General features: G+C 31.9%; 4 protein-coding genes and 1 pseudogene across 5 annotated transcripts; 1 reads left to right on the forward strand and 4 right to left on the reverse strand.

Annotated features, from left to right (window-relative positions):
* Window positions 1–225: 225 nt before the first annotated feature.
* LOC131845770 (abscission/NoCut checkpoint regulator-like) lies at window positions 226–1,859 on the reverse strand (the record flags this gene model as incomplete). The annotated part of the gene is made up of 5 exons (XM_059194861.1): window positions 1,773–1,859; window positions 1,604–1,690; window positions 1,235–1,308; window positions 947–1,159; window positions 226–386 (listed from the first exon to the last, which is right to left on the reverse strand). Coding segments are annotated over exons 1-5 (583 nt in total), but the record flags the coding sequence as incomplete, so codon positions are not given.
* A 1,209-nt stretch (window positions 1,860–3,068) lies between these two features.
* LOC131845773 (DNA repair protein XRCC3-like) lies at window positions 3,069–4,268 on the reverse strand (annotated as a pseudogene).
* Window positions 4,269–9,720: 5,452 nt separating this feature from the next.
* Window positions 9,721–11,106, forward strand: LOC131845772 (pterin-4-alpha-carbinolamine dehydratase-like). The gene is made up of 3 exons (XM_059194864.1): window positions 9,721–9,879; window positions 10,267–10,476; window positions 10,874–11,106. Exons 1-3 carry the CDS (start codon window positions 9,721–9,723, stop codon window positions 10,955–10,957), a joined length of 453 nt encoding a protein of 150 aa, XP_059050847.1. The 3' UTR covers window positions 10,958–11,106.
* An 885-nt stretch (window positions 11,107–11,991) lies between these two features.
* Window positions 11,992–17,031, reverse strand: LOC131845774 (L-threonine dehydratase catabolic TdcB-like). Its single transcript, XM_059194865.1, has 10 exons — window positions 16,880–17,031; window positions 16,663–16,773; window positions 16,331–16,401; window positions 15,950–16,237; window positions 15,189–15,351; window positions 14,803–14,958; window positions 14,401–14,537; window positions 14,040–14,085; window positions 13,076–13,201; window positions 11,992–12,279 (listed from the first exon to the last, which is right to left on the reverse strand). Exons 1-10 carry the CDS (start codon window positions 16,892–16,894, stop codon window positions 12,109–12,111), a joined length of 1,284 nt encoding a protein of 427 aa, XP_059050848.1. The 5' UTR covers window positions 16,895–17,031; the 3' UTR covers window positions 11,992–12,108.
* Window positions 17,032–17,472: 441 nt separating this feature from the next.
* LOC131845771 (L-threonine ammonia-lyase-like) lies at window positions 17,473–21,887 on the reverse strand. Of its 2 annotated transcripts, none has more exons than XM_059194863.1 (11): window positions 21,630–21,887; window positions 21,413–21,529; window positions 20,629–20,699; window positions 20,458–20,554; window positions 20,119–20,309; window positions 19,524–19,686; window positions 19,156–19,311; window positions 18,720–18,862; window positions 18,242–18,341; window positions 17,874–18,005; window positions 17,473–17,735 (listed from the first exon to the last, which is right to left on the reverse strand). In XM_059194863.1, exons 1-11 carry the CDS (start codon window positions 21,741–21,743, stop codon window positions 17,586–17,588), a joined length of 1,434 nt encoding a protein of 477 aa, XP_059050846.1. In that variant the 5' UTR covers window positions 21,744–21,887; the 3' UTR covers window positions 17,473–17,585. The 2 variants fall into 2 exon arrangements, with proteins under 2 accessions (XP_059050846.1, XP_059050845.1); XM_059194862.1 differs by having other exon boundaries at window positions 21,413–21,532.
* Window positions 21,888–21,893: the final 6 nt, after the last annotated feature.

Raw genomic sequence — 21,893 nt, forward strand, 5'->3', positions numbered from 1 at the left:
TAAAGTTCAACACATCTGTAATAATTCAAATCATAATAATTTTTGAATAATTTGTAATAATAAAAAATATACTGATATATATATATAGGCATATAAAACCGCTTTTATTAAAAACCAAGAATAGCTTTAGATCCTACATAAACATGTGTTCCTGTAAAAAATTGTGCATACCCTTCAGATTTCAAACATGCTCAAAATTTCTTTTGTATTTATATGAAGACTTACACTTTTTTTCAACTATCTTTTTTACTGCATCTTCTTCATCTTCAGTCTTAGATGCTTGTTGTTCTTGAGAACCACTTGGTTTAATACAGTTGCCACTTTTTACTCTCTGTAATCTCACCTCCATCTCATTCACTAGGGTATCAAATTCATCTTTATATGTACTGTCAATTTTTGTTGCTCTATATATTGTTTTAGCAAATCATCAGTTTGCTCTTGTTCTGTTCTTTGGTCTGGAGGTGGCAATGAAATCTAAAAACAAAATTAAAAGTGTATTTGAGATCTATCAGTTTTTGGTGCATTTCTAATTGCATGATATTATGACTAGAGTGTATACTATTTATTCATTGTGTTATTAATAATAGTAATAACCATCTTTATTTGTCTCAAATAATAAACTATTACAATTGCTGCTTATAATAAAATTTTGAAGTAGTAAATAACATAAAATGGTCTATAACTCAAAGGAGACAGTGAGTCACCCTCTCTGCTATTCTGAAGTAAACAAATTTTTGACAATATTGAAATTACAAACCAATAATTGTTCATTAAACAAAAAAAATCAACAACAACAAAGTAAAACCATATATATTTTCTAACAATTATAAATAATTTTTTTAGTGTCTTCTAACATGGTATTGCTATAAAATAAATACTCATTATTTATGTATGAATTGACTTGAAATATCCCTTGTTTGCCCTTTGATAAACATTGAGTGGTAACCTCAGGTTTGCCAGACGCAACTGTAGTTCATGGTCTGTGGTAGGTGGTACTTCTCTGGTGAGACCCTGTAGTCGCTTTGCTATTTTCTCGTCAGGCTTTAAATTATGTTCAGTCTTGTCTTGTTTTAACTTATTTAATCTTTCAACTATTTCTTGATCTTTGGAATTTCCTGCTGTGGGATTGTCATTCAGGTTTGTACCTGGTGTTATTCTCCTAGAAGATAGTTTAAAGTGCTAGTAATTTTGTAATTAAATAACAACAAATTAACAATATTATAACAGCACATACTTGAAATATGCATCAGGTGGTTCCACATTTCTTGGTTTACTTGAGTTGGGTGCTTTTGCACATTTCATACAAACCTGTAATAATTATGCATAATAGCAATCTGGCATTTTAACAGACCTATTTGTCATTTTTTGTTGTATTGTATTCTAGACTAGTTTGTTAAAACTAACAATCTCAGTCATTCAATATAATACAATATTTTTCTATAACCTAGTGTTAGATTCTACATATTTTCCTGTGTTCTACTATAGTAGTACAAATAACAAATGTGAATCACTCTAAATAAAAACCAAAACATTAATTATTAAAAAAAAATCACTACACAAGATAATTAAATAACTATGCATTTTTGAAATAATAGTTTTATACCTTGGTCTCGGCATTTAGTTTCTGCACAAACATTTTGTGTGCTAAACATTTAGAACAAAAAGCAAAGCCACAATTGGGACATCCTTTCTGAAAACAATAAGGATTAAAATATAGCGACTATTTACATTTAAAGTTCGATTTCATACTTTAAATAGTTTCATTTACAAACCTCGTTCCGAAATAATGTAAACGGTTTGGCGCATGAATTGCATGCCATTGCAAATGATTTTTTAGTACAGTATGGGCGTAGGATAAATTAAGGTTTGGCTTACAAATTAAAGTGAAAATGGAAATCCAATTACTAAAAATGTAAACAAATGAACGTATTTGCTTTGTCAAAGTGACATCTCAATCAGATTTGCTTAGTTCGTCGCGAACGAACTAGATCGGAAGAGCACTACCATAGAGATCTACCCGAACAAGCACAAAGATTCTCTATAATTTTGCTAAAACTACAGTACAGTAGAAACCGCATATAACAACATAGAAGGGACCACAAAATGTGGACATTATGACCGGATAGTGAATACATTATACCTACATACTATTATAATATTGATTCAGTAGAGAGTAGTTTTTTTTTGTGGATGATAATGGTATGGTACACCCGCCTGCGCTGACGGTTTACGCTGGCAGTGGAGGATGGTAAGATGAGTATGAGGTCTGGTCTGGTCAGGTCCGTTAGCCTATCGTGACAAATTTACCAAGAATTTATCCAAATGGTTTCAAGGGGGAACCCCGTGGAAGTCAATCTGACATGGTACATTGCTAGCAATATGGTCATTAGTGTCTGTATTTCAACTTTAGGAGCGCTCTTTCGAGCTATCGCGGTTGCGAAGTCGAGACCGATAGAACGAACTAGTCTCCAAGGGAGTAAACTAAATGGATCAGAGCAATAGTAATTACTAACTTGATATTAAATTGCCGGGCGACTTAGGGCCAACTAGCAGTGCTTGTCAGAAATATATTACACAAACTAATATAAAAAAATAATCTTATATATAAAATTCTCGTGTGTTTTCGTTCCCATACTCCTCCGAAACGGCTTGACCGATTCTCATGAAATTTTGTGAGCGTATTGTGTAGGTCTGAGAATCGGCAAACATCAATTTTACATCTATTTTTCATCCCCCTAAATGTTAGGGGTAGTCACCCCTATTTTATTATTTTATATTAAGGCAAAACAATGTTTGCCAGGACAGCTAGTATTCTATAAAAACGTCTCTACTCTCTAGCCTCGTGCAATTGTTCCTACATCTTTATACACATTCATGCATGATCACCTATATATAACTATTATTCTTATGTATGTATGTATGTCTTGTCTTATATGAAATGTATTATATATATATTAATGATCCTATCTTATTGCATACTGATGAAACATATTTATTTTTATATGATTTCTAAGACTTAGGTAAATGTGTAACTAATGGCATAGAAGAAAAGGAGACTAGGTAGGTGCTTTAATTTATTTTATTGGGCAGGATATCCCATTTTCTGTTATTATAAACCTAACAGTTGAATTAAGTAGATCAGGAGAAAAAATTACAGATAATTCTCTTATATAAACATTATATGACATTTGATTAAGATGTAATGTGGTATTTGTTAAGTTCATTACTTCAGTAGTTTTCTTTAATTGTAATCTTGTAGTGACCATATTGGACCATGCCAGCCCTAATGAAGGCAGTACATCAGCAGTATCAAATGAAGCAGTGACTTGGTTTATACAAAGGACTGCCAACTGGTATTCTTGTGCCAACATTATTAATAGAGAAGCCAACTCCCTCAGATTTTCTGCTCTTTGTATATAATTAGTATCTCTCTGACCTGAACGGACCTGCTATAGAATCAATAACAATTAATGCTAATTTGTTTTCATTTAACAGTTTAGGAATGCGAACTCTTACACAAGACAGTAAATCCTGAGACTCTGTTATATGTTCAATAAAAATATTTTTACCATAGTTTATACTATGTTGGTAGTTAGGTAGACTTCTTTTAATTTGCTCATATCTCTTAACTGGAAACAGATCTTCTGTACAAATAAATAGACATCCATTCTCCCATGTATGGATTGCAGATTGCATGGCAAACTGTGTTTTTCCAGATCCACTCTCTCCATATAATTCTGTTATAGTACCTCTACGGAGTCCCCATTCAAAAATGTATCTATTGTTGAACATCCTGTTGCAACTTTTTTACAGTAATTGCTTTTAGTTAAAAGTGCATCACATGTAGAGGGATTAGGTTCTAAATTATTACAACTTATATTTTTCAACAGCAAAATGTCATCTTTACACAGGTTTGTTAATTTTTGTATATCCCAAATGGACAAAATAATGATCTGTCTATGGGAACAAATACCAGTTTTCTCCAGTATATCATAAATTCTTGAAGGTAATAAATTGATTAAATTCGGCATTTATAGGTTTATATTGAACTTATATATATCACCGCTGATCAAATAGGCGACGTCGACTATTAAACGGTTATGTTTTTACTTAATTTCTTTTTTCTAATTAATTGGATATTATAAGTCCAATTTCCACAATGCCAAAAAGTAAGAGTTGTATATTATTTTCATGAGGACATATTTAACACAATATATCTATTTGTGAGTTTATTACTTTGTATTAGTATATAGAACTATTTTCAAAATATTTACTATTCTTAGATATGACAATAAAGCCTCTAACGGACTAACAAATAATGACTATTAATCACAGTAGTAGTAGTGGTATATTTTATCCACAAGTGGATAGGCAAAGGTACGAAACCATACAGCCTAATCTTCAGTAGTATTTCCATGAAATTCAAAAATTCTTCAAGGCGATATCGCCAAATCTTTTCATTAATTATAAGTTTGTGTTAAGTCCTTGTATGTGTCCATAATTGAAATGTTTATAATTCTCCGATAGTTGCTATGATAAAGTCGTAAATTGGTTTAAAAGTTGCAGTGCATTTGAATAGTTCTTGAAGCGATGGCGGAATAATCTTATATAGTTCTTGAAGCTTGGCAATGAGCAAAATTCTGTTTAAATTGAAGGCCGGGCAATAAAAAAATATATGTTCTAATGTTTGATTTTCGTTACTAGAGCATAAAAGACAAATCGGAGAATTAATGATCTTCATTCGGTGTAAATGTGCATTGAATTTACAATGTCCAAATCGCAGTCGACAAATTTGAGTATAAAATCTTCTCTCTAAAAATATTTTTCCCTGAATAAACCAGGGTTTTTTGCCAATAGTACTGTTTATACCTGCATACCAAGTACCTTTATCTTTGGTAGTACGTTTCCAATCTTCTTCCCAATTTTTTAATAAGTTTTTCCTAATTTCAGGAATTAAATCTTGCCAAGGTAAGAAAATTTTTTTGGACTCGCCACCCAATCTATTGACAGTTTTGACAAGGTAATCTACTTCTTCATTACCTGTCACACCTTTGTGTGCCGGTATCCAAGTAAATATAATTTCTTTTCCTTTATTAAACAAAACAGTCCATAGTTCTTTAATTTGGTAAATAATATAGCTTGTTTTGGCACTAAATGAATGATTTTGCAACGCTGATAAGACTGACATGCTGTCACTAATGATAAGCCACTGATTATGAGGTTTAGCGCATATATCTTCGTTAATATAATGCAAAGCTTGCAAAATAGCCAAGGCTTCGGCAGTGAATATACTAGTAATGGTAGGTAATCGAAATCCATAACCAGTTTTTATGTCGCTATGGTAAAAACCTAATGACACACCTTGGTCATTTTTTGAACCATCTGTATATATTGTGTTAAATGAAGGCCATTGAGAAAGATGTTCATAAACTTCTTCTTTACATTTTAAGTTCTTATCTGTTTCTATTGTCATATTACAAAATTTACTGTCATATGTCCCTTCATAACATGCCCACTTATTATTTGCCACATGAATATTATTTTGCTCAATTATAGTTTTCATTGCAGAGAAATCAAGGAGAATGTATGGGAATTTTATGGAATTAGAAGAAGAAGCAATGGTTTGAGAATCTGTAATTTTTTGTAACAGTGAATTATTGGAAAAGCTATGTAATTTTAGCAAGAATTTAAATTTAAGAAATTTGAATCTTAATGACAGAGATGGAATGTTGCATTCTACTTGGAGAGAGACTATTGGAGTTGTTTTCATTGCACCAGTGATTAGACGCAAATTATTATTTTGGATTGTCTCTAATTTTTTTAAGAGTGTGGGGTTGGAAGCAAAGCAAAGGTAACTGTACTCAAAGTGAGAACGGACTATGGATTTGTATAACATAAGTAAAATCTTTGGATCAGCCCCCCAAAATGTTTTGGAAAGGCATTTTAAAATATTAAAAGCTCTAGAAGCTTTATCAGATATATTACAGACATGCTTATTCCAAGATAGATTTTTTGTTAATGTTACACCAAGAAACTTGGCTTCAGCTACTACAGGCAGTATGCTACCATTATAATTAATATTAGCATGCAAAGTTCTTGATCTACTGAATATAACAACTTTAGTTTTATCTAAACTAATATCTAATTGTAAATATTTAAAATAAACATTTAATTTCTTTAGAGCTTTGTTTATTTTATTTTCTACTATATGAATATTTGAGCCTGAACAGTAAACTGCTAAATCATCAGCAAACTGTAAATTGCTGACTTCATTACCAAGAATAATATTAATTTTATGAATATACAAAATAAATAACAGTGGACTCAATATTCCCCCTTGACATACACCTATATATGAAGATTGTGGACCATATAAATTATTATTGTACTTAACATAGACTTGTCTATTATGTAGGAAATTAAAAATCCAGTTAATCAACTTATCTGGTATTCCTAGTGTTTGCAGTTCATTAGTTAGAATATGATGATTAACATTGTTAAAAGCACCAACTATATCAAAGAAGACAGAAACCAGTATATTGTTACTAGAAAAAGCACGATGAATATCTAGGTTTAAATGATTTAAGCTCTCTGTAGCTGAAAAACCTTTCCTGAAGCCAAACTGATTTGAAGGTAATAACTTATTTGATTCTATATAAAATTCTAACCTTTGTTTAATCATTTGTTCGAAAAGTTTACTCATACAAGATGTTAATGCTATAGGTCTATAGGAGTCTGAATGATTTATCAATTTGCCTGGTTTAAGAATAGGAATCAGACAATCTGTTTTCCAATCGGGTGGTATTTCTGAAGTATTCCAAAGAGAGTTAAGTAACATTAACAAAGTGTTTTTAGAATTGGGTGATAATGTCTTTAACATTTTGTAAGAGATATTGTCAAGACCGAAAGCTGTGTTACGTCTGCTGTTTAAGGCACTGTAAAATTCTGTTATAGTAAAAGGGTTTATAATGAAGCTGTTATTATTATTTAATGATACCTGTATGTTGGGTCTACTTTTAGTTGATGGTTTGGATGTAAATTTACTTAAGAAAGGAGAAATCCAATCAGTGTCTGAAGATATAAGTGAACAGTTGTTATTAAATGTTTTATTAAATTTTTTCATTTTATTCCAGATAACTGATAGAGGAGTTTGCCGATTGAACGACTCACAGAATTTTAACCAGCTGGCATTTCTTTCGTTTTTGAGAGTAAGTTTTTTGATTGCCTGTTGTCTTTTAAATCTTATGTAATTTTCTTGATTGGGATTATTTTTAAAATCTATGTAAGTTTTCTTACATAATTCTATTGCTTGAGAACAAGTATTGTTCCACCATGGCAAAGAAAGTCTTGTCTTGTGATTACAGACTAAAGAATGTTTTAAATTTCCATGTGAATTATTAGCTGTGTTAATGCTTTCTATTAAAATATTGCACATTTGTTTATAGGAGTCTAAAGGGGTGGAAGGATCGTAATTAAATTCATTACATAATTTATTATCAACAGTCTCTTGGTATACAAGCCAGTTTACATTATTGTAATTTGGCCTAAAAAAATTACTATGATTAATGGAAATGTTATTTGTATTTACAGTGTTACATAAAAGGTGGGTGATGGTTGGAAGATGATAGCTCCATAAAGGATTATCATGTACAGACCAATTGCATCGGAGTGACAGAGAGGCAGAAACAATTGTAAGATCCAGAGCACTTGGACTCCATATATCAGAGCCTACAGTAGTGGGTTGACCATTATTAATTATACAAAGATCATTGTCTTCAATAGTATTAAGAAGAATAGTGCCTCTAGAATCGGTTCTAGAGCAACCCCAAGTGGTATTGTGGGCGTTAAAGTCACCCGCTATTATCATAGGTGACGGGATAGATTTAAATAAGTTATCTAAATGTAAATGTGTAAAGTTACGTGACGTTGCGGATGTAGGGCTGTAAAAACTAACAAAAGAAATTGTTTCATTTTTCAAATATAATTTTAAAGCGATATTTTGCAAAGAATCATCGTGATATGTATTTAATCTGTCATAATTCAATTTGTTTTGTATTAGAATGGCTACACCATTATGATTATTACCAATGTCTAATCTTTCTATATTGTAACCTTTGATATTAAAGTTTTTGAAAGGCTTTAGCCAAGTTTCAGAAAGAAGGGCGATATGTATATTGTTGTTATATAAAAAATAAGTAAAAGCAAGTCTATTATTTATCAAGCTCTGGGCATTCCACTCGATAATATTTAAAATATTATCCATTAAAGAGATACTATTAATTAGTGTTAGTACTGGAAATCTTAAAAGTATCTAAAATTATGTTTTTTATGCCTTCTGAGTTTAAGGGAGAGTCATCTGTTTTATTAACAGAAATAATTTTAATAACTGATGCAATGATTAGTTTTAAAAAGTCATCATTTTGCAATAATGTGTTAATATTGTCAGTAGGTTTAGTTTTAGTGTTTAAAGATGGAAAAGATTTTTCATTAAATAAACTAGAGAAAGGAACAGTCTTGTGTTTTATTTTGTTTTCTTGTATTTTCTTCTTTTTAATTGGGCATTCAGCTGAGATAGCTATATGGTTACCATTACAGTGAAGACATACAGCTTCTGTGCTATTTTTAGTGCAATCTTTAAAATGATGGTTTTCTCCACATATTGAGCAACGTTGAGTATTTTGCAAAATTTACCAATGTGGCCATATCTCAGGCACTTTAAACATTGTGTTACTGGTGGGGTGTAAGCGCTTACCTCGAAATACCATGAGTTGATATCGACATTCGTAGGGAGTGTGGGACAGGCAAAGGTAATGGCGACTGATTGGGTGGGCAGAAAACTTGTGTTACCGTCTTCATCACGACTTCTTCGCATAAACCGGCGCACCGAGACGACGTCTCTGGAGCTGGAAATACCATTGTAAATACTTTTGTTTGACATGTATATAGGTACGTTTTTTATGACCCCTGTTATTTCTGTTAATGTTGCAGGTATTGTGGCTTTAACATGTAAATCTTTTTGTACTTTCTGGCCTTTCAAAAATGGCTCCAACTTTATATTTATTAATTCTCTTGAAACGTTTTATACCCTTGCTTTGGCGCTTAAGACAGGCGCCAAGGGACATAAGGTCTCTGTCGCCTAAAGGCCTCGTATCGGTACTTTCATAAATAACTATATATTCAAAATTTCCTCCATCCTCAGGATATTGGCGACAGTAATTATCGATTTTAAAAACTTTATACTTATCCTCATCCATTGAGGAGTCAGAATCGGGACTGTCGACATCCCTCGAATTTTCTGGGGAGCAATTATCATCGGCTTTGCGCTTTTTGCGCTTACTTCCCATTTTAGGACTGTAATTAACTACAAATTATGTTAGTTGTACCTATATATACAAATTATTGAATATAAATAAAATATAAAATAAAGGAAAAATATTTAAAACACCCGCTCTATTTGACTTCCCGCCAAAAAGTCCCCTATTAATCACATTTCACAACACAACCTGTGGTTTTTAAGATCAGCTGGCTGTGTCTGTCAATCTGTCAGTCTGAGTTTTGTTTTGAAATAAAACATGGAAATGTATTTTATAATGTATTTTAAATTTTTATACACGACTTAAATCTAAACAACTGCTACTGATATATAGAATAAATATTTTTTAATAAACTTAGTATATTTAAACCACAATAATCTACTACAACATAACTAAATACTACAATATGTCATTCAGAAAAACTTTGTTTAAGGCGGGTTCGATAGCGATACACTTTCACCCCACAGGGTCGGCGGCGACGCTACAAACTCGTACTGCAATCAATGTTACTTCATTCGCCGCATTTGCCAGCGTGTCTGCAGCTTCGCCTATTAAGAGGAAAATGGTAAATTTAATATGTATATCTCATAAAGAGAATATAACCAACGGCACTTAAACTCTTTCCGTGGAAGTAGCTATTCCATTTTTGGATGAGATACTACTATTAGTGTCTCTTAATTTGTTTAATTATCAGAGAAAATATTTCGAAATCATCATAATAATCAGCCAGTTCAATGTTATTTAAATTAACTAAATCCCATTATGGTGAATACACTAACAAATGTTTAGTATTAAATTTATATAGACTACTATTAATTAATTTGGTGCAATTTTAGTATTAGCTATATATTATCTTATATGTATTTAGTTTATAACAATGTAGTGATACTTTTAGTATCACATATATGTATATTTTTCTAGTATAATCTACTCAAATATGAAATATTTCCAGGCAGATAAACTAAATGGTGAAGAACGGGATAGCTTGCTTCAACCATTACTTCAATCAGGATGGAAGGTCCAAGACAAGCGAGATGCAATAGAGAAAGAGTTTAAGTTTAAAGACTTTAATGAAGCATTTAGTTTTATGACCAGAGTGGCTCTGATAGCTGAGAAAATGGACCATCATCCCGAATGGTTCAATGTTTATAATAAATTACAGGTGAGTTTTGAAAACTACAGATAGTATTGGTCTTACTCACAACATTAGTCTGTTCACTGACATGATTTCTATGCTTAGATGCAAGAACATGATATGAAGGAAACAAAATTCATCCATTGATTTCTCTATGTGTTACTTGTATTAGCATAGAAAAATCAATGGATGAATTTTGTACATGCACAGTAGAAAAATAGTTGACTTTTATACACACCTGTAGATGCACAACTGCCCAAATGAGAGGCTATATAGAGTCTAGAGTCTAGAGATATACACAAATTGAAGTCTCTCTTGCAATTTTTTGAAGTTTGTTAACTTTAACTTCACATATTCTATTATATTCGTAAATTTAGACTATTCAAGAGGATCCTTAAATATATTTTGATTAAAATTTTCACAGGTAACACTGGCATCTCATGATGTGAATGGTCTCAGTAAACGGGATGTAAAGATGGCTACTTTTATGGATAAAATATACAAATGAAACATTGGTACAAGCATATTAATTAAGACGTAATTGTGACAATATTACTATCCTTATGTGATTATTTGTATATTGTGTAGTTCTATTATAAATTACATTATGTTTTGTTAAAAGCACAGTAATATATTTGTTAAGACTTATTGGTTAAGATGTTGTTGTTTTTATAAAACGCAAAACTTTATAGTAGATAAATAGAAAATATATGGCTAATAATTTGGGTTTTCTATTTTACAATTTTATTTTTATTATCTTAATGCTTCAAGCATTTCTGACCATATTACTTTAACATCCCCTTATTAACATTCTATATTCAATAATAATTGAAAAATAAATGCAGGATAACTACCGAGGCTGTCTTAACTTAACCGAGTAAATACTTAATATAGATAGAGAACAATGATAAATACAAAGAATTATATGAATAGCATCATGCAAGAATCGAACCCGTAACTACCGCAAGTAATGGGCTAAACCATCAGGGCTGATATACCTACAAGAAATAGACTACAATAATCGAGTTTGGAGCATCAAAATTTAGTCTAAACTATCTGATTTGACATACTTCCTGTCTTAACTATGACTATTGTAGAAAGTAGGCAAACATTAAAAAAAATTAACACCCTTTAGTAAAGATTCGCAAAACTTTCTTATTTTTTTCATATAAGTAGCTAGGTACCTCCTGACAATAACAAGACTAATACCCTAGCGAAAAGAGTCCAGCCGCACATTACCTATATACATGATTCCGTTAAAAAAGAAAATAGGGATTATTATTATACATCTATAGATATAAAATCGATAGAACCACAATAATACTTTCTGAAATATAAGGATATGAAAAAAGTACCTAAGTATGAATGTATCTACAGAGAAATTTGTAGTTCCTGTTTTCTGTATAATACTATACCTATTACTATGTAATATTATATTATCTGTGCTATTACCTATGTGTAATACAAAACAATAAAATAAAATCATCAAAATAAATGAAACATTTATTAATTCCTAATATATATATATATATATTTCTAGCACTAATAATTTTAATTGGATACAAATATAATACGCCTGCTATGCTAACAACTGAGTTACATACCCAGAATTATTTAAATTGAAAATATTTAATTAGTACACGTACCTACTTATATTAATTACACTTTACAAGTTACAGGTCTTCCTGAGTTTCTGACATAGCATGGGCAGATTCTTTTGTCATTGAAAGGCTCAGTTTCAAAAAGAGAAGTACATGGATACGCTCTCTCTATTATCCTTTTCAGTTCCAAAGCATGCTCCAGGTTTCGTGTTTCACAAACAAGTTTAACCTGTAATTCGGTAGCTATTTATTTATGTAGCAAAAAGATTTAAAATATATAAAGTGATTGCTAATAAAAAAATTAATCTGCCCCATTTCTGGCTATACGAAGGGGGTGCGATAAAATATCGACATGTGAGCTACTTATAAAAATATTTTTTGTAGTATTATTTAACCGTAATGGCCGGGGGGAAGGGGATTGTTATTAATGCGGACTAACGAACCCATTGCCGGCAATGTACCATGTGAGGTCGACCTCCACGCGGTTTCCCTGGAAACCATCGTGATAAATTCCTGATTAATTTGTCACGATGGGCTAATTGACCTGACTTCATGCTCATCTTATCATCCTTCACTGGTGCCCCGCCAGCGTAAACCGTTAGCGAAGGCGGATGCGCCATTCCATTACCATACCTAATGGCCAGTTACAATTCACAAATTATCTTATATTCGCCACTGTAGTGGGCCGATGTATAAAGCGTTACGTAATCAAGCTTCCACAATTGAATCCATATCCATACTAATAAATGCGAAAGTGTATCTGTCTGTTAGTTACATTTTCATTAGGTACTTAACGGCTGACCTGATTTTAATGAAATTTGGTAAGAAGATAGTTTTATCTTCGTGATAGGGTGAAGGAGTCAGGATATATTTCATTTTAAAACATAATTGAAAAATAGAAAGGGCTGAAATGGAGGATCAAAGTTAGCACAGACGAAATCGTGGGTACCAGCTGCTATCTTATACAAGTATTTTAATTGTCGCTAAAATGTATTGACAAAGCCATATATTTGTTTGGTATTCACCTCAATGCTATAAGTATCGTCTTCAACCCATGAATTGTCTCTAAATAATCGCACCAAGTTGTATCCTCCATTTGCGAGAAGCTTCAGTAGCTGAGAATTTTCCATAGGGTTGTTTTTTATTCCCACCTGCGTTAGAAATAAAAAAAATATTTATTTATATTAACTTAATATTCATATTAATATTATGTTTACACTAGAGCCTGTACCCTTCGTTTGTACCCTCGACTTTGTCGCCATGATAACTGAGAATTCGAACCTTTCGGTATCACCTAAATTTAATTTAATTCCGTCCGCTGGCTTATACACGAACTGGTATTCAATCAATCAACACAATCTTTTAAACTTTTATAAGAATTAGATATAATTAAGAGAAACAGTTACTTACGGTATCTATATAAATACCTATGTGTTACAGAAATACCTCATAATCTTATACGTTATTCCATTCCATTGGGGTCGTCGTAATATGTTTTTTTTTATTCATCCCTGTTCGTCATCTCGTTATTCTCTTTCTTGCCATATCATCTTTAACACAGTCCGTTCATCACTTTTTCGAGTAGATATAATTTTATGTAATTATTAGTTACCTACTATATTATATCTACTCACTGACAGAGGATTGTACACTTTTTATCTGGCCTATGTATTCAAAATAATATTTTGAATAGCGAAAGATATTTCGAATAAGTTCTGTAGTTTCGAAGATTAGGTAAAGTAGTGGCTGTCCACATAGACACCGTCTCTCAAAAATACCACTGAATTATATGAACTCGTAGCAAATTGCTACGCCAACGGCTGCGGGGTCTGCGGGCGCCGCGGGGCATCCGAGCCGGCAGCGAGCCCGATCTGCCGCGACACCTCACTCGGCCATTCCGTGCATTGGGCACCGCACGCACTTCTCTTAACACTTGTAATATATATTCTAAAATACATAATCATACAGTCCACAACGTGATCATCGGACCAGTAGTAGGTTATCGACATTACCGCCGCTCAGAATGCAAACTACGCTACAAGTGTATAACATAGGAAATTATTTATACGCGATGTCAAAAAGTAAGGGTTCTCAATTTAACATTTTATTATTAAATTATATAAAAAATATGATAATTGCATCTGACGGTTTACACGTCTTCTAATGGATTATGATATTTTTTGAAAAATATATTTTCACAAAAAACATACTAATACCTATACCTATCTATTTATTTATATTAAGCCCTAACAAAGTTGAAATGCACTACCAGTTCAACATAGTTATCCTTGATAAGTACAAAACAGAACTATCTACCTATTGTTTTGTATTGTGATACTTATTTTATTACTTTTTTAATTTGAGCTCAGGAACAAGATTTCCAATGATTGTAGCCAGTGGACATGCTCCAGCCGCTTCAACCACAAATCGCTCTTTTTCTACTAAATGCAACATCGCACGAGCGATCCATTCCTCGTTAACAAGTAACTGGAAGATAATTATAGAATTAATACACAATCAATTTAATATTTAACGGTTTCTCAAAATTAAATTATGATAAGCTCACTAACTTTGCATACCTATATATTGTATATATTTTGCAGTTATTATGTGTAAAAGTAGATAAATGTACCCAGCTATAAATATTTAAATCGGCGTTTTTTAAACAAAATCACTTTGTACAGTCACTAAATAGATTGTAGTTTAGGGTTCAGTACCCCACCTACTTAAATACCTAATAGTTGAGGTTTACCATTTTATCTAAAAGAGGACGAGCGTTATGTAAAGCGTTGACAGCAGCATTTGGTACAGCAATGGAGTCGGCAAGGGTTGACTGTCCTGGTACTGTTACAGGGCTACCGTCCTCAAGCGATTTAAAAAATACCGGCATGGCTTCAGTCTGTACTCCCTGTAAAGCATGTTTAGACATATTAATAATCTCACTGCCATATTAATTCTATTTTTAATTTTTATTGTTACGAATGATATCCCAAAAATGCTAAAATACATGTTTTTACCAGAACATTTCTTTACTGTTTTAATTTTCAAATACAAAGATAGAATTTCTTCTGTAACAGAAGTGCTTGGTTTATTAATTATTAGATTAAATAAATGTAATTGAAATGGTTATTCTCTAACATAGACAAGGCAGCGAGGTTTGACATGTTTGATCACAGTGGCGATTGCTGCAGCCAATCCTCCGCTGCCAACCGGTACAATTATTGCGTCCACATACGGCATTTGATCCAGAATCTCCAATGCTATGGTACCGTACCCGGCTAGGATATGCGGATGGTCACGTCTAAATTAAACAGAATGATATATATATAGGTAGATATTGTAGGTATTTATAACGGTATTTTAATTTATTGCTAAAGAAAATAACGGAATTATTGCTACAGAAACTTATTAAATTTTTATACTGATAATTCCGTTATATTCATGAAATAATTTTTCGAAAAATTTAAACGGTTTTTGTTTCTTTTATCGTTAAGAAATGTATTGCTATTGTGCGTAGTCTTGGCGTAGCAATTTGCTACGAGTTCATATAATTCAGTGGTATTTTTGAGAGACGGTGTCTATGTGGACAGCCACTACTTTACCTAATCTTCGAAACTACAGAACTTATTCGAAATATCTTTCGCTATTCAAAATATTATTTTGAATACATAGGCCAGATAAAAAGTGTGTTGTATAATTTCTATTAAAATTAAAAAGAAATCTGATAAAGGCACTAAAAAGTCACGTGTTACAATATTATTAATAGCTATATAAATACAATACTCGGTAATAATCTCATGAATTCCGTAACGAAATTATTAGTGTAGGTAAATAGGTATATAAAGCGTTGGATTTTTTAAATTACATATTTGTAACAGACATAGATAAATATCCCAAACCCGTTTATGTAAGTCAATCCTTTATCTCGTGCGATTGCACGAGCGTATCTCTGTGCTTCCATTAGATTGCCACCTTGAACCATCACCTTGGCTCCATGGTTGTGATACTTTTGAAGTTTAGCAATTGGTACACAGTTAGGCATTACTACTATTACGGGTACATTCATTTTAGCACCATAATAACAGAGTCCTGCGGCTTCATTACCAACAGAAGCTACGACCACCCCTATCTTTTTCTTATCCAAAGGGAGTAGCTGCAGTGCATTCAATGAACCTCTTTCCTTGAAACTAAAAAAGGCATCGATATCAGTTTTATAAATTTATACGTATCTATTATTTTGTTTAGATCATATTACAGAATATGTATGGTATAGGTTTTACCTTCCAGATTGTTGTTGGAATTCCAATTTGTAATATAAGTGCATAGTAAATTCTTTTTGGAAATGGGAAGCCTGGAAATCCGATAAAAATATATGTTCTGATATATTAGGTAATAATTGTCTCGGATCAAAGAGTGACCGTATTTCTGATTGTAAAATACGCTTGTTTTAGAAATTCCCTCAGTAGTATTACAAATGTCATTAGCTCAGTATGTAGCCAATGCAAACTCTAATGTAATAAATAGAAAGCTTCATGGATTTGCTAAATAAATTATTAAACTAGAGTTTGAAATTATAAAAGATTTTTCGAAAAATGAAAGTTTAATAACTAACCAAGCACGGGGTGTTGATAATGTGAGGCCTTATTCGATTTGCGGCATCTATTATATCTTGATATTTGATTACTTTTGGATTTTCGGGATCACAAAATTCATCAAAATCCTCCTGTGTACATTTATTAGAATATGAACAATTGATAACAATAGTTACCTACCAAATATGTATTAAAATTCGTAAAAAATATCTACATATAAAGTAATAATTTACTCACGTTTCGTCGAGACATAGCTAATGGAATGTTAAATCTAATTTAGTATGTAAAATTTTGATAATATTTAGATATTAAAAATCTAATTTAATAAAATTTAAGGCGTATTGATATTTTTGTGGTTTAATTTATATAAATGTTTTATATTACTTCATAATTTCTTTTAGTGTCATGTCAATGACTTTTTTATTATACCTACCGGAGTCAGACAGTAAAATACAGAAGTTTCTATGTCTTTGTGCATGATGACATAAATTAAACAGATATGGATGGAGATGACGATGCAATTACTTTAATGCACTTTATCATCTGATTTTAATATCATAAAAGCTAAATACACATTTAATTTAATTTAATACACGCTAAAATCACAATTTATCGTGATGCCACTGCATGCTCTTATTAACAATTCTCCAATAACATTATTCCACGTAGTTTTATGTAAAATTGTCGATTAGTAATTTAGTTAGAATCAATTTTGGTTCTGTTAAGATTAATATAGGGTGAAATAAAAGAGGTACTGCATAGAATTGTCTAATTTACTTAGGCACATCTACATCTTTGATGACAATAAAGTATCACATATAATATCAAACATGGCATATACGCTTATTTAATAAAAATGTAATTTTGCATACATAAAGTAATAGAAAATATAGGTATCTACTGAAAATACTTTATTATAAATTTAAATAATACTTTTGTAAATTTATGGAAGTTTCTTGGCAAAGCAGGAACATATTGGAATAGGGCTAAAAGGCTCTTCTAGAAAATGGCACATGTTGGGAAATAATCTTTCCATAACTCGTTTTAACGTACACGCATGTTTTATATCACGTGTCTCGCATGTAAGTGTTAACTAAAAATAAAATTACTACATGAGCGTAACAATAAAAACGAATAATAAGACAAATATAAAAAGAAAGTAAATATACCTACTCAAAATATAATACTATTTATTGGTTTCGATATTAAATATTTATGAAAGAAATCTTACGTAAATAGTATAGAAGTCGTTTTCAGTAAGCCATGCATGTTCGGTATAATATTGTCGTACATTACAGCCCAAATTCGCAATTGTACTAAAAATTTTTAATTGCTCTGTCGTTTCGTCAGCTGGCAGAGTTACCTAAATTTAGTTAGTTGAAGCTATAGTAACTATTAAATACACCTACATAAACGGGATTGATTTAAAAGAGCAAGTATTAAACTAAGCTGGAAACCAGGTAGAATATCCATGATATAATAAACCAACGCTTTAGGTTTCAAAGAATATTTTAAATTTCCACTTTACTTCTTGAGGAAATTTGTTTACTCCATATAATTTTATTTTTCGTTACAATAATTATAATACGAATTTCATACGGTCATTTTTATTATTCGACCTTCCACTGCTTTTGCACGCTCAATGCACCGAGGCAAGGTGTCGGTGTCGATGTTTCCTCCACTGATAACGCAGACCACCCTTAAACAAATATAGGCTATATACCGAATATTGCATGTGCAAAAAAAATATATAGTAATTAGTATTAAACAAAAAACATAATTGAATTCAAATTATGCAATTTGCTGTAAATATCTTGACATGAGAATAATCTTATATTAAAATTATTATTGTTACAACCATGTATAACATTTCTAGAATTTTCTAAAATATCGAATGAGAGACTCCACAGCTCTTATACGTACGTATTTGTAATTGGATTTATTTGTAAAAACAATTTAAAGAAAGTAAAGATCTCTCACTGGTTTATTTATATTTTTATTCTAGTATAAGCTACTACAGTATGCTGTTATTGCTAGTTTTGACAAAAAATGTTACTTAATTAATGAAGTTACTCACGTTTTGCCTCGTAATTCCGGTAATATATTGGGAAGACCGAACAAAGCGCTCAAACTTGTAGCGCCAGCGCCGTCAGCTACAAATCGCTGTTCTTCTGTTAAGTGCAAAACGGCGCGTGATATCCAATCATCATTCACCAATACCTAGACACAGGCAATTAATTAATAACTATTACTTATTAAACATAGGGCTTAATGGCTTAGTGGCTTCTAGCCTAACGCCACAAAACGCGGGTCTCTACCCTAACGTCACATAACGCAAAGTCCGAATTTTACAAACACCGAAAAGCATAGCTTTTCTTTCGATATTAGACAACTGTTATACTTTTTTGTAAATACACACATAATATAATAGAAAACACCCTGAACAATAAAAATGTTTATAACATGCTAGAAATCGAGACCACCACCAACAAAAATAAACACTTAATTTTTACCATTTTATTAATAGATGGTTTTGCAGTGTGAAAGGCGTTGTGACCTGGGGTGGATATTGCTAAGGAGCCGGCAATACTTCTACCCGCTATAATATGATACGGATGCTCATTTTTCATAGCTTTGTAGAAACCACAACATTTTTCTGGTTCTATACCCTAAAATAGTAAGATATAACTGTGTTTACAAACTACGATGTACTTCATTAGGCACCAGTAAAATTATAGACTGTTTATTGACTAGTTGTGCCCGCTATATCTGTGTAATTTAGAGCAATACTCCTATTTATATCTGTGTACAAAACTTCATTCTCATATTTGTAGATAAGTATCATAAAAGTACATATAACACAACAGAAGTATTTACATACATAAATCAATACTTCAGGTTTTATATGCTTGACTGCGGTAGAGATACCTGCTAGTAGCCCCCCTCCCCCCACTGGAATCAAAATTGCGTCGGTTTGTGGCAGCTGTTCCATTATTTCCACGCCGATGCTGCCTGCAGCGGCTATTGCGTATGGGTGGTCATAACTGCACATTTCAATAACTATTTAATACAGTGACAAAACAAAAGTTAAAGATACAGAAGTAAAAAGATATTAGAGGCAGATCTAATCTTTCTTGTTTTTATTATGTACATGAAAATGGCAAATAAAGACATATACATGAATAGCATAGAGAGATAGATATATACTACACGTTCTCATGTGATGCGTGCTCATATACCACGTAATGATGCTCTTAGAAAGAGCTTTCTATAATAAGTTTTTTGAGAAGAGTTAAAGAGCTATTGAGTCTATGAAGACTATTTCTTCTATCAGTTGTCAATTTCTTGAAATAACACAATAATTTAACACGCATTTTAAACAGACTGGAATTTAGAGAATTTGAGGTATTTAGGAAATAATGTATTTCAGAAATTTTAGAGAAACAGAATGGTATGTGAAAGTTTACGTGGTTAACCTGTTTAAATAAGTAGCGCCACTTTCAGCGCGTACGATAAATGCTTGGTTTTTCGCTTCGGCAAGAGTTTTTCCATTCAAAATTACAGTTGCTCCATAGCCTTTACACTTTTCCACCACATTTATCAAGGTGTTTAATGGAAGGACTGTAGTTACAGGAATATCAAGTTTATGCCCATAGTATGCCAATGCCTGTGAATCAACATGTTACATTTCGGGTATGTTAACCGTCACAACAACATGGTACAATATACGTTCATTGGATAACGTGAAGGTAGGCCGAAGTCAAGGTAAATAATTTAATACATTTACCATACCATAGCCAAATAAATAAATATACCATAGCCCAACTTCCTGTTGATGCTGTAATAACTCCAAATTTACGTTGATTTTCCTTCAACATTAGCAATGTATATAATGCTCCTCTCTCATTGAAACTGTAATAGTGAGCGTTTTAGACGTATGTTAATAATTAATATGTACTAATAATTGTAACATAAATTTATTATACCTTCCAGTTCGATGAAATATTTCTAATTTGTAATTAACTTCCAATCCAAATTGAACGCAACACCGAGACCTCTAAAAATAATTCAAGTAGATATTTAGAGTGATGATACTTATCAATTTCATACTCCTATGAGTATGAAATTGATAAGTATACCTGTAATACTTACAATGTGATAATAGAAAAAAAAATTCGGAACAACATATTTTTTTATTCAACTGTATTGTAATTTCAGATTTATGTAAACTACAAACTACATATATGGAGATGATACAATGATAAAATGATGATACACCCTGATAATCTTTTTATCCTGTATACTGAAGCTATTTATACATTCAGGATAATTAGATACATGGAGTGTTTTTAGTTTAGTATATTTGGTATGTTTAATACTACATGACGCCAATATCGATTATTAAGAAATCAAGTAATCAATACAGACAAGTTCTTAAATTTTAAATAGACGATTATGGGCACCACTGGTGGGTGTTAGAATAACGATGTCAATCCAGCGTGATTTTGGTTTATTCCTAGTGAAGTGTATTCACCAGGAATTAATTACGATGGTAATGATGCATGATCAGGAAAATTGCTTGTAATAAACGCCAAACTCCATTTCTAAACAAATCCAACTCGCTAAAAAGCCCTTTGGTCAGTAACAGTCTTTGTGACTAGATATGATGAGGTGATATCCCATGTTTCCACGAAATAGTAAAAGAATGGCCGAAATTATGATAATAGAACAGACTGTAGGTATCTTATATGTATATAATAAATCATTAACCAGGAGAGGAGTGACTGGAAAATGTTCTCTAAGGACATTCGTTGCTTTTGAAATTTCTTTGTAAGTGATTAATTTAGGATTATTTGGATTACACCAACTATCAAACTCTATTTCCGGCTTCTGAAAACAAAAAATAGATTTACATATTTTTTTTATAAAATCTTTCATATTATACTATTATTTTCTCATTATAAATAGAATTGTAGATCACACCTACCGGACACCAAATGTTTCTTTTGGCACTATCACGGTTAACAAGAGCACCAGGTGCTATACCTAATGAAGGCCTTGTCTCAAGATGCAGCTGTACCGTATTAGTCGGTTTTTGCATTTTATCGAGTTCCGTGCCCAAATATTTTGGAGTTACCTATTGGCATATGACTGGTTCAGATTCGGATTTATTACATTACTAATTGGACTACATTGTCATTATAATTTCTGAATGCGTCGTGTCTGTTGCATTGAATGATGTCATGTCACT

Source organism: Achroia grisella, unplaced genomic scaffold (assembly GCF_030625045.1).
Source record: "Achroia grisella isolate CSIRO2021 unplaced genomic scaffold, CSIRO_AGI_Agris_v1 utg48351, whole genome shotgun sequence".
Taxonomy (NCBI): domain Eukaryota; kingdom Metazoa; phylum Arthropoda; class Insecta; order Lepidoptera; family Pyralidae; genus Achroia; species Achroia grisella.